Raw genomic sequence first — 14,789 nt, 5'->3', positions numbered from 1 at the left:
GAAAAAAAATTAACTTAAATGATTTTAGCAAATGGCTGCAATATAACAGAGTGAAAAATTTAAGGGGGTCTGAATACTTTCCGTACCTACTGTATATATATATATATATATAAATAAACACAGTACACACATATATATTATGTAAAGACAAACTTTTATTTTGGATGTGATTAATAGTTTATTTATAATATGTATACTATTTTATTTATATTATTTATTGTTTTAAATTAAAACATTTGAAACATAGTATAAATAAATAAATTTATATTTTTACAAGTAGACCATAGCAAGTTTATTAAAACTTTTGAAATCATTATATATATATTTTTATTATTATAAGTATTTTTATTTATTTTTAAATTTGTATTATATTTATTTGAAGCAACAAAAAAAAAATATGGCAAAAAAACAATGAGGATTTCAATTAGGGTGACTGCACTAAATTTATACACAAATAATAAAATAACCTAATTTAATTAATTACACTAAATATTTAGTTGAGAAAGAAGCGAAGACACCAGGATTAGGATTGGCTGAAAGTTCTGGCACATCATTAATATTCATGAGCCATGCTGATAAGTTCTATATCATGCTCCTCCCACTTTATACTTTATCCAAATACTCACACAAACAGTATGATGCCGGTGTTGGCCATGGCGAAGGACAGACCCAGAATTCCACTGCCCATGATGGCATTACTGAGGTTAAAGACGGACATCCCAAACGATGTGTGACCCGGGTGCTGAGAGACAGAGAGAGAGAGATAGGGTTAATCAACACAAAGAGAGAGAGAGAGAGAGAGAGAGAGAGAGAGAATGAATAAGCTAATGAGTTTCAGTACAAAAATCTTACATATTCTTCTTCATCATATTTCTTCTTCTTCATGATGCCATTGGTGAGAAACTTCTGACTCTCTGCGTCGTCCTCATCCAGAAACTGGCTGTAAGCGACAGTACGAACACGTGAATTCAGACACCTTGTTAAGGCATTTCACAGGTTCTGTTTGTTTGCGGTTACATGATGAATCGATGCATGAATATGACAGCATATGTCCACATTTTCCATCAAACTATGCGTCACAATGTTCTGCATGTGGACATCAAACAGCGTCAGGGTGAAACACACACACAGCAGTGACTCTGACCTGGCCTTCTCTGAATCGATGGGTGTGAAGCGATCGTCCACGCTGCTTTCATCGTCCGCCTCCATGCTCACTTTCTTCAGCTCCAGACGGTCCATGTTTACAGCAGAGGATTTCGTCTTTGGGAAAAGAACTGGAAGAAGCACCAGAGAAATTTGGTTAGAGCTGGAATCGACATCAAGAAGACGCTCAAATATAAGATCAATACATCATTCCCAGTGTCTTCATGACTTATGACTTTTTTAAATCATAAAGAATGAGTTCATGTATCCAAATTCTGGCAGGTTAACTAGTCCTACGTTCGTGCCAAGTGACCCTGAACCGCTCCTGCTAAAGCAAGTCAACATATCAACATCAAATGTATTGACTGAGACTCTGATCATGTTGTGATAAATCAATCGATATAACCTCAACACAAAACAAATCCGGCCTGGCCTGCTGTTTTCCACCAATTTTTTAATTGTTTGAACGCTTGTATTTAAATGTATTACCATATTGGCTGATTCAACATTCAACAAGCGATGCAATTCTGGGTCCATCCTTGTCGTTGTCTAATGACAATAAAATCTGGGCAAAAACATCTGTCTGACAGACAAGTTATTGCTGCATTATTGACATTTTGCTGGTTCTTTGCCCACCAGTTTCAAGGACCACCAGCAACATGATTTTTCACCCATGGACAACACACACAGATCGACGTCACCCTCCATCTACAGTGGTCTGTTGAGGCACCACAGCACCTATGAGGGACCTTTAATTGACTGAGACTCTGATCATGTTGTGATAAATCAATCGATATAACCTCAACACAAAACAAATCCGGCCTGGCCTGCTGTTTTCCACCAATTTTTTAATTGTTTGAACGCTTGTATTTAAATGTATTACCATATTGGCTGATTCAACATTCAACAAGCGATGCAATTCTGGGTCCATCCTTGTCGTTGTCTAATGACAAAAACATCTGTCTGACAGACAAGTTATTGCTGCATTATTGACATTTTTCTGGTTCTTTGCCCACCAGTTTCAAGGACCACCAGCAACATGATTTTTCACCCATGGACAACACACACAGATCGACGTCACCCTCCATCTACAGTGGTCTGTTGAGGCACCACAGCACCTATGAGGGACCTTTAATGCAAAACATCTTCCAAATATGGCAAAATAGACCTTGCATTTGGCATGAGAGATGGACGAAACAAGATCAAGAAATGCTACAAGCCAGATTTGAGCTTGCATGAGCTCAATAACTGATAAGCCATGGCTCCAACATGCTGATGGTTCATAAAAGAACATCTAGTTCTTCTTTCTGTATCAGTTTCTATTTTCAGCCTCAGAAAGTCTCTAGTTCGACCCTACCCTAACTAGGGATGGGTATCGTTAAGGTTTTAACGGTATTACTACTCTTACCGATACGGCTTATCGATTTGTCGTACTTTAATGGTATTCTTATCGGTACTTTTTGTTTTATACATATATATATATGACAAATTAAGAGCTGAATTAACATTGCTTTATATTCTGAAATGTAAAATAAATATGTAATGAAATTAATATAAAACATCAATTTGTAAATGCACCAGTGTGCAGGCATTTTTAGTGTTTTATACATAAGATAAGATACAGTAAGAACATGAACAAAGAAACAAAGTAAAACAAACTGACAAATACAATAAAACAAATATACAAATGAAATGAAATAAACAGTGCTGTCATTTTTCCACGAAGTTCTACTAAGTTCTGTTCAGGTAAGTAATAGCCTACAAAAGAAATCTATTGTAAATGAACACTGCATAGTTTTCAGTGTATGTACTGATAGATTAATGCTTATTAAAGCTATAACGTTATTCAGAAGTGTGTGTATTTGATCGTTTGGACATGCACTTGAAGCTCAAAGTGTAATTTGTTTGTCTGTTTTAGAGCGTGTCGCGCGCACACATTTCAGCCTGAGGAACAGCGTCTCTTGTGCGGATTGTGCTTTCAACGTTTTATTATCAAACATGTCCCGCAATTTAGCAGCAGTAAAGACGACATTTTACAACAATCACCGACTGAGCTGATTCTGACGTTAAGTTTGGGTTTTAGGGAGGAACGAATGCGCACCGCTGTGAAGGGAAAGAAGTTGTGCAATGCGAAACGCAGCTAGTTTTTAATAGCTTTATTTCATGTCTTCTTTTGTATAATCCTTAGAAGCCAAAATCGAAATAAAAAAAATTAAATGAGCTTAATAAAACAGCCACAGGCCTAAAGTGTAAGCAGATGTTTGAATGTTTAGTTCTCTCTTCTATCATAATTAAACAGGGCTTTCATGTTGCGCGTGCTGAAGCTCCTCCGCGTGGGCGCGATCTTTCTTCTGAATTGCGAACAGCAAAAATGCATCATAGACAAATGTTTGAAAAACAGCTGGCGACTCTGGTGAGATAGAATTTGCAAGATAATGTATATATAGCAATAATAAATGTATGTGTGTTTTATTAATTTCTCCAGTACCGATAGCAGAACCGTTAATGTCAGAGCTTATCGATACTCCGGTCTTTCATAATTAAATTAATGAAATTAATTTTAGATTAAATACCGGGTTTCGGTACCCATCCCTAACCCTAACCTAGTCTGAGCTAACAAGTTAACTGCACATTAATAGAGAGAGAGAGAAACACTGATCTATTATCAGCCACAAGGTTAATAATTTTTTTATTATTTATTAATTTATTCAATATAATATGATATTATATATTGTATTATCTATATTATTTTATTTTCAATATTTTTTATTTTACTTAGTTTTAATATTTTATATAATTAAAAAAAATTTATATTAATTTATTAGTCCACTTTTTACTCATTTTATTTCAGTTTTCATTCCATGATTGTTATTTTTAGATTCAGTTCATTTAATTATTTTAATTTAGAAATTTTAAGTTTTCACATTTTTTATATACTGTATATTAACAACCTTTATTAGCTCAAATCAACAGTAGTTGTAGTAGTACAATAATAGTAGTACAAAAACTGAGCTAAACATTTTAAATCTTTTTTTTTTTTTGGTACTTGAAATAAAATAAACTTTAACTGAAATAAAATACAATGAAATTTTTTTTATGTATTTCTGTTAGTTGCCCAGGCAACATATCTCATTCTCAGGTGATAATAAAATGGTACTAAAATAAACAAATACTGAAACAAAAATGAAATTCATACATGTAAACATAAAAAGAAAAACAGAAAATATACTAATAAAAACTATAATATAGTATGTCAATGATACTAAAATAACATTGGTTTGAACCGAGAGTCTTTAGTTAGCAGCTCAGATCTTTAACCACTAACACAGTTTAGTAGACAGCGCCAGTGATATGTTATCATTACAATCACACACGTTACTATTGCTGGATTCAGCGTTTATTCCCTGCTGAGTGCTGCTGTAGGACTCAGTGTTTTGCTCCAGCTCCACATAAAGGCTGTGTTGTTCAGTGTTTAGGTTGAGGACTCATGTATCTGTGTCTGATCCGCTCCATGACGCACTAGCTCTGGAATCAGCCGCGTTTAGCAGCGCGCCGGCACACACCTGCTACGAGCGCACACCGCACACTGGCCTCAGGTCAGCTATTTCCAGCCCATGCAAGGCACAAACAGTCCTGAAAACCATTTCCTGAGCGTCCAGCAGGACGGAGAACATTACATAAGACTCCGATGAGCCAGTTAATAAGCCAAAACACCGCCAAACAATTCTTACACCCAATTACCCACAATGCTCCTCTTCACCGACACAAAGCCCTCATTGATAGGATTCATAAACACGGCCAGAGAAACCAGAGAAACTATAGACTCATGGAAATATTGCACAGGACTGAGAATGAACGCAGATGTGGTGCATTTACTGGATTCACACCAGAGAACAGTTTTACTGTGTGCATTCATGCTACGGCTGGACTGTTAGGCATTCAGATAGTTACTGCTTCTAGAGAACAACAGCAATTCGTTAAAACACACCAATGTTTCATTGAATAATAATACAAATCAGAATAAACACTTCTGCCAAGTAATTCATTAATCTGGCTGTTTATGATTGACAAGCAACTCAATGCATTAATATAGAATGATTTTACAGCAATGCATGAGTTGGAGTATGTTTCAAGTTTAATTCAACGTATTTGCCTTTTCTTTGAATTTACTAGCAATTGTTTTATTCCAATTTTTTCAGTGCACCGTTTATTTGTACCAAGTATTTCAATTACTGGATTATCAAAAACAGGCAATGCCACATAATTATTTACATTTTTTAAAATTTACAGCAAAAACAAAACTATTTGTTAATATATATGACATATTCCTCGACTGTAAGTACCTTTAGATCTGATCCTATATGAATAAATGTAAATAACGTTACCATGACTCATACACTCTCAGAAAAAAAGGTACAAAAGCTGTGACTGGGGCAAAACCTTTTAAAAAGGCAAATTTTTTACCTTTTTTTTTACTCCTAAAGGGTGCATATTAGTATCTTAAAGATACATGTTATCACCTAAAAAGTACATATTAGTACCTATATTGTACAAATTAGTATCCTTTAAAAGGGTACACTTCAGTAACAGCTTTTGTACCTTTTTTTCTGAGAGTGCAGCATAGCATGACAGAAAATTCTGGTTCATTAGTCTGAACTAAGCATTTAAACATGTGACTTCAGCTGAAAGACATCAAGTCTAAGAACAAACTCCAGCCTTGTAAACTTTCTTTGAATTTACTAGCAATTGTTTTATTCCAATTTTTTCAGTGCACCGTTTATTTGTACCAAGTATTTCAATTACTGGATTATCAAAAACAGGCAATGCCACATAATTGTTTACATTTTTTAAAATTTACAGCAAAAACAAAACTATTTGTTAATATATATTACATATTCCTCGACTGTAAGTACCTTTAGATCTGATCCTATATGAATAAATGTAAATAACGTTACCATGACTCATACACTCTCAGAAAAAAAGGTACAAAAGCTGTGACTGGGGCAAAACCTTTTAAAAAGGCAAATTTTTTACCTTTTTTTTACTCCTAAAGGGTGCATATTAGTATCTTAAAGATACATGTTATCACCTAAAAAGTACATATTAGTACCTATATTGTACAAATTAGTATCCTTTAAAAGGGTACACTTCAGTAACAGCTTTTGTACCTTTTTTTCTGAGAGTGCAGCATAGCATGACAGAAAATTCTGGTTCATTAGTCTGAACTAAGCATTTAAACATGTGACTTCAGCTGAAAGACATCAAGTCTAAGAACAAACTCCAGCCTTGTAAAACCAGCCTAACCAGCAAAGAGGAGACAATTCTGCTGCAAAAGACCCAAACAGACACTGTTAATGAAATATGACCACACCTTTAACTCCAGTACACACTGAGAAACGCCGAGATCTGTCAGTCTCAAATCACATATTTGCAGCAGCTCTCAACCCAACAAAACTCATTTGGATTTATTTCTGCCCAAAGCAGAAAATCAGTAGATGAAATGCCTCAATCGTTTGTCCATGACAGCAAAGACATCAAATGGAGAACCTCAGCATCTCAGACATTTCTCCTGTAATCTCATGCATCTCACGCATTTTGGAGAAACGACAAAATAGAACCATCAAAACCAAACTGTTAACATGCAGTTCGAGTGAAACCTGTGTGGACTGGCCTTAAACCGGTCTAAGTTAGTTGTGCTGTCATCATGAATGTCTCCAAGCAGCTGGAGCTGACCTGAGTGTTTTACGACGAGAAACACTCGCTCTTCAAAGGGAATGTCTGTGTTTGTGCTTGAACCAGCATTCTTCAGTCTGTCGGCTGGACGCAGACCACACACACAAACACACATGCACTAAAGCACCAACACTGAGCAACCAAACGCAAAACCCACAGATCTCCTTATTCAAGTCAAGCTTATAATGTATTAATGGTGGTTTGGTTACTCACAATGAAAGCCGGTAACACGCAGGACACTAGATGTGCTCACAGATCAAGGATGAGCTTCGTTTTTAGCCCTGGAGGTGAGTGGAAGCTTTAAAGAGCATTGGGAGGGCCCACGTCATCCAATCGGAACGCTCCTATTGTCAACCACTCAGAGCGAAGCTCCGCCCCACTCCCCCCACCTGCGTCACTGAAGGGCACATGGGCTTCCAGAAATGAGTTCGAGATAAGGCGACGTGTTGCATCAACTTCTGTTTGCACTGGGGCAAGAATCTGGGGTTGCTCGGCCTCATGGACGCAGATATTGAAGACTCACTCTGGGATGCCAACCAGCAGTCGCCAATCTGCATACGCTTCTGAGGTGTGTGCAAACACACATACGGACACACACTCTGGGGTTATTGATCAAAAACCCAGAGACGAACCGAAACTTCATTCAACTCAGATCAGAAATCCTACTGGCATATCAGCCATTGAAGTGCCAAAAATTTACCAACAAATGAAACTATTGGTGAATTTTGAAAGAAATTTAAATAAGTATTGGAAAATATGTATTCAGCTAATTTGTTTGTATCATGTAGTTATAAATCAACATTACATCCAATATCATCACTCAAGACATCTAGATAGCAATATCAGCTATTGAAAAATCCATCAACGCTGATTGAAATACTGACCCCCAATATACTAGTGGGATATATTCCCAATTATTGGAGAATTTTGCACATAATATTGCACAAAATACATATTCAGCTAATCTTTTTGTATTATGTAGTTATAGATCAGTATTATATCTAATACCAGCACTTCAGATCTCTAGATATCAGTATCGGCCATTGAAAAATCCATCAGCGCCAAATGAAATACTGACCACCAATTCCCAATTATTCGTAAATTTTGGTAAATAGTCAAGTAAATATTGTGTAAAATATGTGTTCAGATAATGTTTTTGTATGTTATATAAATAATGACCACCAATATACTAGTGGGCTACATTCCCAAATATCTGTGAATTTTTTTTGATAATATTATGGTTACAATTGTGTAAAATATGTGTTCAACATCAACATTATATCCAATAGCAGCACTCCAGATGTCTAAAAAAAAGTCCATTAATCCCAATTGAAATTCTGGCCACCAATGGTTCTGCATTCCCAATTATAGGTGAATTTCAGTAAATATTTAAGTAAATATTGTGTAAAATGTGCTCAGTTGATTTCTTGTATTATGAAGTTATCATTACATCAGATAGCAGTACTCCAAATCTCTAAATATCAATATTGGTCATTGAAAAATCCATCAGTGCCAACTGAAATACTGAGTTTTATAAAATTAGTACTGTAACTTGCCATTTAACAGCTGCTTTTATTCAAAGTGGAGAACTTATTACTGGCTAAACCACCCTGGAGCAACACTTGGTTGGGAAGATCTAACCAGCAACCTTTAACCAGCATGCCACATCATCCCAAACATATAATCCCAGTCAAAGCAATCCAGCCATTCAAGGTGATGCATTTAAAAAACTTGCTACACACAAAATAAGACAAATTATGGACATTGGGCTTTTCAACTCCTACATCATGACTGCGTCTGAATGTCGTCATGTGTTATAGACCGTAAAATGCTAGCCAGAGTAAAAAGCCAATCTTACTGTCTTGATGCAGGTGCTCCAATCTCAAGGAGAAAGAGCCTTCCTGTGCCGAGAGGCCTTTCCTTATACGGAGACACTCAACACTCTCAACACCACGAGCCAATCAGCAGCTCCGGCTCAAGGGTCAAACACACAACGCTCCACAGAAACACAACACCTCACACTCACAGAGTACTGTATAATAGATTAACTAACTAATTTGCTAAAAATACAGATAAACTTTACAGAAAAAAAATCTAGTTGCTTCAACCTCAAAATAAATCCAAATATCTCACCCTCAAACAAACCAACACTTCAGAGTCTGAAATAAGCACTCGACCAGTGCCCCAAAAATTAACCCATAATTATTTGTTATTTAGACACTATTTCTTATAAGAATGAGAGCCAACAACAACAAAAATGTACTCTAAACCAGTGTTGCCAACCCTTTTTCTACAGTACACTCTTCAAAATCTTCATAATGGACCCTTTGCTAGATTTTAGCATTCATTTTTAAAGTGTAGCCAAGCTTTTTATATTTCCATTTAAAATTAATGTAGATTTATATAACACTATACTTTGGACCTTGGCATTCAGTTTCAGAAAACTAGTTAAGTGAGTGTTTGTAATTTTGAAATGTGAAAATTTTCAAATTTTACATTTTTCTCTCTTCTGACTAATGCAATGTATTGTTGCACTATTGGTGTTTTTTTGTTTTTTCAAATTGCAAACTGGAACGTTTACCAAATAGGAAAGTTTTCAAAGTTTCCCAAACTGCTACCCACAGTTTATGATGACTTCTGCTTCTGACAACCCTGGAAATATGAAAAGCGTCCATCAAACACATCTGATTCAACTCATCAGCTCTTTAGGAAAGGCCCCAAGACCTGAAATAGACGGCTCAGATAGGAGAGACGTTCAAAATGTGTACTGCTGGTGTGCTTCCAGGAACCACGTTGGGAAACGGCCCAAACTCTCGTGATATTTTCGTGGCTTCTAGGACATAGTATCTTGGAGCAGCATGTACATGCAAAAGATCACCGTCTGCGCAGTCGTCGGTGTGGGAGTGGTTGTCATGGAAACAAGAGGAATGATGAGAGAGATGCCACACTGGGAAGAAACATTCCACACTCCTGCCCAAGAACAGCAATCCAAATACTGGACAAACTGTCCCAAGCAACACACAACAATTTACATTTGTGAGATTTAACCGTCAACCTACACGCTCTCAGTGCTATTATTTTTCTGAGCGCTGGTAGCAGGACTCAAGTTCTCCTTCAGCTCTAAGATTATCCAGCCCGACCCTTCGTACGGCTCTAGATTACATTACAGAAAATATATCAAGCAGCAGAAAGACAGACACCAGGAACCTCCATCATCTCACAACGCTGCTTTACCTTTGCTCCATTAAATCTGAAACCAGACTCTCATACTTGCATTGCATTTTCAACATATACTTGCTTAATAAATATTTAAAAAATATTGACTTTTTAAAAATTAAAAAGTAAATATAAAAAAATTAATTTGTATTTTTTCTGATTTCAGTAGGTGGCGCAGTTCTCAAACTGCCCTCACTGCATATTTAGTTTAGTTTCAAGGCAAATGTTGCAAAAACAAATTTGTTGATGCATTACATGTTAAAGGGGTCATATGATGCGATTTCAAGTTTTCCTTTCTCTTTGGAGTGTTACAAGCTGATTGTGCATAGATAAGATCCCTGAAGTTGCAAAGACTAAAGTCTCAAACCCAAAGAGATATTCTTCATCACAGTTAAGACTCTGCCACCCCCGACCGCCAGCAGAAATGATAGAAAGAAAATACGTTGCTACACACCTTTGGTGCTTGACCTCTACAAAAACTGCTTGACTGATTAAAAAATAAATTGCAAATACAAAAGCCTGACAAAGAGTTTCAGATGTTTATTTTCTGGTTGTCATGTCCTTGGTTTCATCTCTCTGTCCAACATCTTATCAGTCTATTGATTTGCTCATTGCTTGTGACATCAGTGACGTAGCAGAACACATAATGGACTGTCCTGAGCTACTCGCGTTGAAAATAATGAAAGATGAGGATGAATGATGACAGAGCCATATCTAGAGACATGAGGATAGACTTTTTTCAAGTGAGGCAGTCAAAAACCACCCAGAAAACTCTAGTGTTGTGCTAAAAACTACTAAGTAACCATATATCAATGTTTTGGCAACTGTCCAAAACACTGTAGCATTGCAGCACTGAGATTTTCCATGGTCAAAAAAAGTCTAGTTTCATAAAAAGACACCTACTGATAATTATGATCATAATTAGCATGAACATCATGTCCAATTTGAATCTGCTGACAAAGGCCAATTAAGCGATATTGGAAATTCTGGGCATCTCTGCTTTGGCTCGGTATGACAGGAACATTGTGGCTTCATCCGTGTTTGTTCTCCGAGGTTATTTCGGTCATCGAGTTCGTACCAAAATTACAGTTGGGTCCAAAAATCAGCTCTTTTTCTGAAGCGCTTTCATTATTGGAAAAAACACTGAACCCATGATATTGAACCATTCATTCTTTGAATTGCAATCAAAAATAACTACGCGGTGATATATACAGTTATTTTCAGAAAAATTACTGGAATAAAGATAGCTTTTTTATCATCTGAAATGTGATGCAACTTATATTCCAAAGCAACTTTTATAATGCAATTTACATCAAGCACGCAAAACGTTAAGATTCATGCAGAATGACAGTTTGTGAGCCCAAGTTTATTTCACACACGCCGCTAGCGTCAGTTTCACTTTAAATTTATTTAGGCTAAATTTCTAAATGTAATAACGCAGCTAATAGCGAATGTTCTCAGAATTTTCTGGCAAGGTTCTCTCAAAGTTATGAACAAATGTTCTTTCAGTAACATTCGCTCAAAAGTTATCCGGTCTTTAATAACGTTCTCGAAATGTTAGCATAAAAACATTATTTATACATCATTCATGGAACATTTTTTTCCTCAAACGTTTTAGTTGGACGTTCGTCTAACACTTTTTAAATGTTGCTACTTGTTTTAGAATGTTCAGAGAACGTTCAAAAGTAACGTTCCCATAATGTTTGCAAAATGTTCCCTTAATTTTTGTTTTGTTTTTAAACATTTAAAAATGCTAACTTAATGGGAATGTTAGGAAAATGTTGTTAGAACATATTTTGTTAAATGTGTAGACTTGAATATAAGGTAATTCATAATGCAATATAAGATCAAACAGCTCAGTTATGTACACTAGAACACACTGATCTGACTCAAATGATTGACGGCTATCATTCAACTGAAACCGGGCACGCAGGTTGGTTCAGAAACATGACATTGCACTGTTTAAATTGTGTAAGTGAGCAAGGGAATGTTTACTTTGACCAGTTTTACTATGCTGGGCCTCAAACAACCCGGAGTGAACGCACAAAAACTTCATGAATATGACAGACGGCTGAGGCGCCATGATGTGTCTGGATAGTGAATTTGATCATAAACTGTTGTTGCCATATAGAAAACGAAAAAAACAACAACAACAAAAAAACTTTATGTCAACAGACAAACACATCTCAGTTAGTCATAACCAGTTCATGATGTTCTGTTCTGTTAATGACAATAATTACTTGTAGCGCTCATGAATTATTAAAGGTCCATCCAGTGTAATGTGTGTGTGTGAATGAGTTCAGCATTGGTGGGCAGAATTTTCTGGATTAGCATAAACCTTATTACAACTGCAGCACATGGAGTTACTCGTTCTCATTCTTATGCACTGCTACTTTTCCAGTTTAGTGTTTAAATGTAGTTTTGCAAGCAAGCAAGTCAACTTCCTAAAACTACTCATACATGCTCATCAATATAACAATGAATAGGTGGATTTTGTTCCTGATTTGTAAGTGGCTAAATGGGTCTGCTGAATGCATAAAGGATAAGAGTGTCTGCTAAATGCATACATGTAAATGCAAATAAAACAGGAACAATATTTTCCTCTGCAAACAATTGTAAAGCTGAAACGTGTTCCTTTTATAAAGTTCGTTTGTTTTGCATGCCGTTTTCTAATGGCATTTCACCACAAACTAGGATGTGCATCACAAACACACGTCTTCCAGGCACTGAACTATAAAAATCATACAAATGTTATGAAACACTTGACATAAGAGTAACTCTGCGCATCGTGTGTTTTTAAAGCTTTTAAAGCTGCAGGTTGGATTGATTGACTGATGCAACGAGCTCCGGCGCGCGCCAAACACAAACGCTTTGTGTGCGTGAAGCCAACACAATACTGTTCCCCAAAATATTCTAAATGCACGCTGAAAACACAGTTTTTGGAATATATCGTTCAAATGCGCGCTATAATGTTTCAAACATGTTGCTTTAACGTTTGCACGCGCGTGCGTGACTCAGAATGTGATTTGCGCAAAAAAATACAGACAAGACAAACGTTACTCTTTTGTCGTTTCAGGAGCATTGAAACAATTTGTATGTTTACAAACATTAATATAATATAAGTAATACGTATAATATAAGTGCACGTTCTGTGAAATAATAATAATAGCAATTGAGAGCGGTTTCCTTTATCATTCAGTGATGCTTCTGATGGATCTCGCGCCAGCGCCAAACCGTGATGCTGCAAAGGCACAACATCAGTGTTTCACTTTCATTCTGATATTAAATGAGTGTCTGTGTGTATGAACCCACCTGGATCCTTCAAGGAGTCCGCGCAAAGCTCGCAGGATGAAGAGAAACTGGCGGCGCTCCACGAGATCAGACCCGTTTGACTGGCTGGGAGGAGCGCGTGGAAATTTCCATCATGTGATGATGGAATGTTAGGAAAATGTTGTTAGAACATATTTTGTTAAATGTGTAGACTTGAATATAAGGTAATTCATAATGCAATATAAGATCAAACAGCTCAGTTATGTACACTAGAACACACTGATCTGACTCAAATGATTGACGGCTATCATTCAACTGAAACCGGGCACGCAGGTTGGTTCAGAAACATGACATTGCACTGTTTAAATTGTGTAAGTGAGCAAGGGAATGTTTACTTTGACCAGTTTTACTATGCTGGGCCTCAAACAACCCGGAGTGAACGCACAAAAACTTCATGAATATGACAGACGGCTGAGGCGCCATGATGTGTCTGGATAGTGAATTTGATCATAAACTGTTGTTGCCATATAGAAAACGAAAAAAACAACAACAACAAAAAAACTTTATGTCAACAGACAAACACATCTCAGTTAGTCATAACCAGTTCATGATGTTCTGTTCTGTTAATGACAATAATTACTTGTAGCGCTCATGAATTATTAAAGGTCCATCCAGTGTAATGTGTGTGTGTGAATGAGTTCAGCATTGGTGGGCAGAATTTTCTGGATTAGCATAAACCTTATTACAACTGCAGCACATGGAGTTACTCGTTCTCATTCTTATGCACTGCTACTTTTCCAGTTTAGTGTTTAAATGTAGTTTTGCAAGCAAGCAAGTCAACTTCCTAAAACTACTCATACATGCTCATCAATATAACAATGAATAGGTGGATTTTGTTCCTGATTTGTAAGTGGCTAAATGGGTCTGCTGAATGCATAAAGGATAAGAGTGTCTGCTAAATGCATACATGTAAATGCAAATAAAACAGGAACAATATTTTCCTCTGCAAACAATTGTAAAGCTGAAACGTGTTCCTTTTATAAAGTTCGTTTGTTTTGCATGCCGTTTTCTAATGGCATTTCACCACATACTAGGATGTGCATCACAAACACACGTCTTCCAGGCACTGAACTATAAAAATCATACAAATGTTATGAAACACTTGACATAAGAGTAACTCTGCGCATCGTGTGTTTTTAAAGCTTTTAAAGCTGCAGGTTGGATTGATTGACTGATGCAACGAGCTCCGGCGCGCGCCAAACACAAACGCTTTGTGTGCGTGAAGCCAACACAATACTGTTCCCCAAAATATTCAGAAAACACAGTTTTTGGAATATATCGTTCAAATGCGCGCTATAATGTTTCAAACATGTTGCTTTAACGTTTGCACGCGCGTGCGTGACTCAGAATGTGATTTGCGCAAAAAA

General features: G+C 36.6%; 1 protein-coding gene across 2 annotated transcripts in view; it reads right to left on the bottom strand.

Annotated features, from left to right (window-relative positions):
* Window positions 1-13,467, bottom strand: part of LOC107590506 (sodium-coupled neutral amino acid transporter 4-like) — a 32,760-nt gene extending 19,293 nt beyond the window's left edge. Inside the window, exons 1-4 of one of the 2 annotated variants that reach the window (XM_016279271.1) lie at window positions 13,405-13,467; window positions 1,145-1,274; window positions 853-940; window positions 627-742 (exon numbers count right to left, since the gene is read on the bottom strand). In XM_016279271.1, coding sequence (XP_016134757.1) covers window positions 627-742; window positions 853-940; window positions 1,145-1,239 — 299 coding nt within the window. In that variant the 5' untranslated portion in view covers window positions 1,240-1,274; window positions 13,405-13,467. Of the gene's footprint in view, window positions 1-626; window positions 743-852; window positions 941-1,144; window positions 1,275-7,089; window positions 7,188-13,404 lie in introns of those variants that run through there. The other variant, XM_016279270.1, reaches the window with a different exon arrangement.
* Between the last annotated feature and the right edge of the window lie 1,322 nt (window positions 13,468-14,789).

Source organism: Sinocyclocheilus grahami, unplaced genomic scaffold (genome assembly GCF_001515645.1).
Source record: "Sinocyclocheilus grahami isolate Dianchi unplaced genomic scaffold, SAMN03320097.WGS_v1.1 scaffold129.1, whole genome shotgun sequence".
In the NCBI taxonomy this organism is placed as follows: Eukaryota; Metazoa; Chordata; class Actinopteri; order Cypriniformes; family Cyprinidae; genus Sinocyclocheilus; species Sinocyclocheilus grahami.
This window is presented reverse-complemented; position numbering and strand designations above follow the sequence as displayed.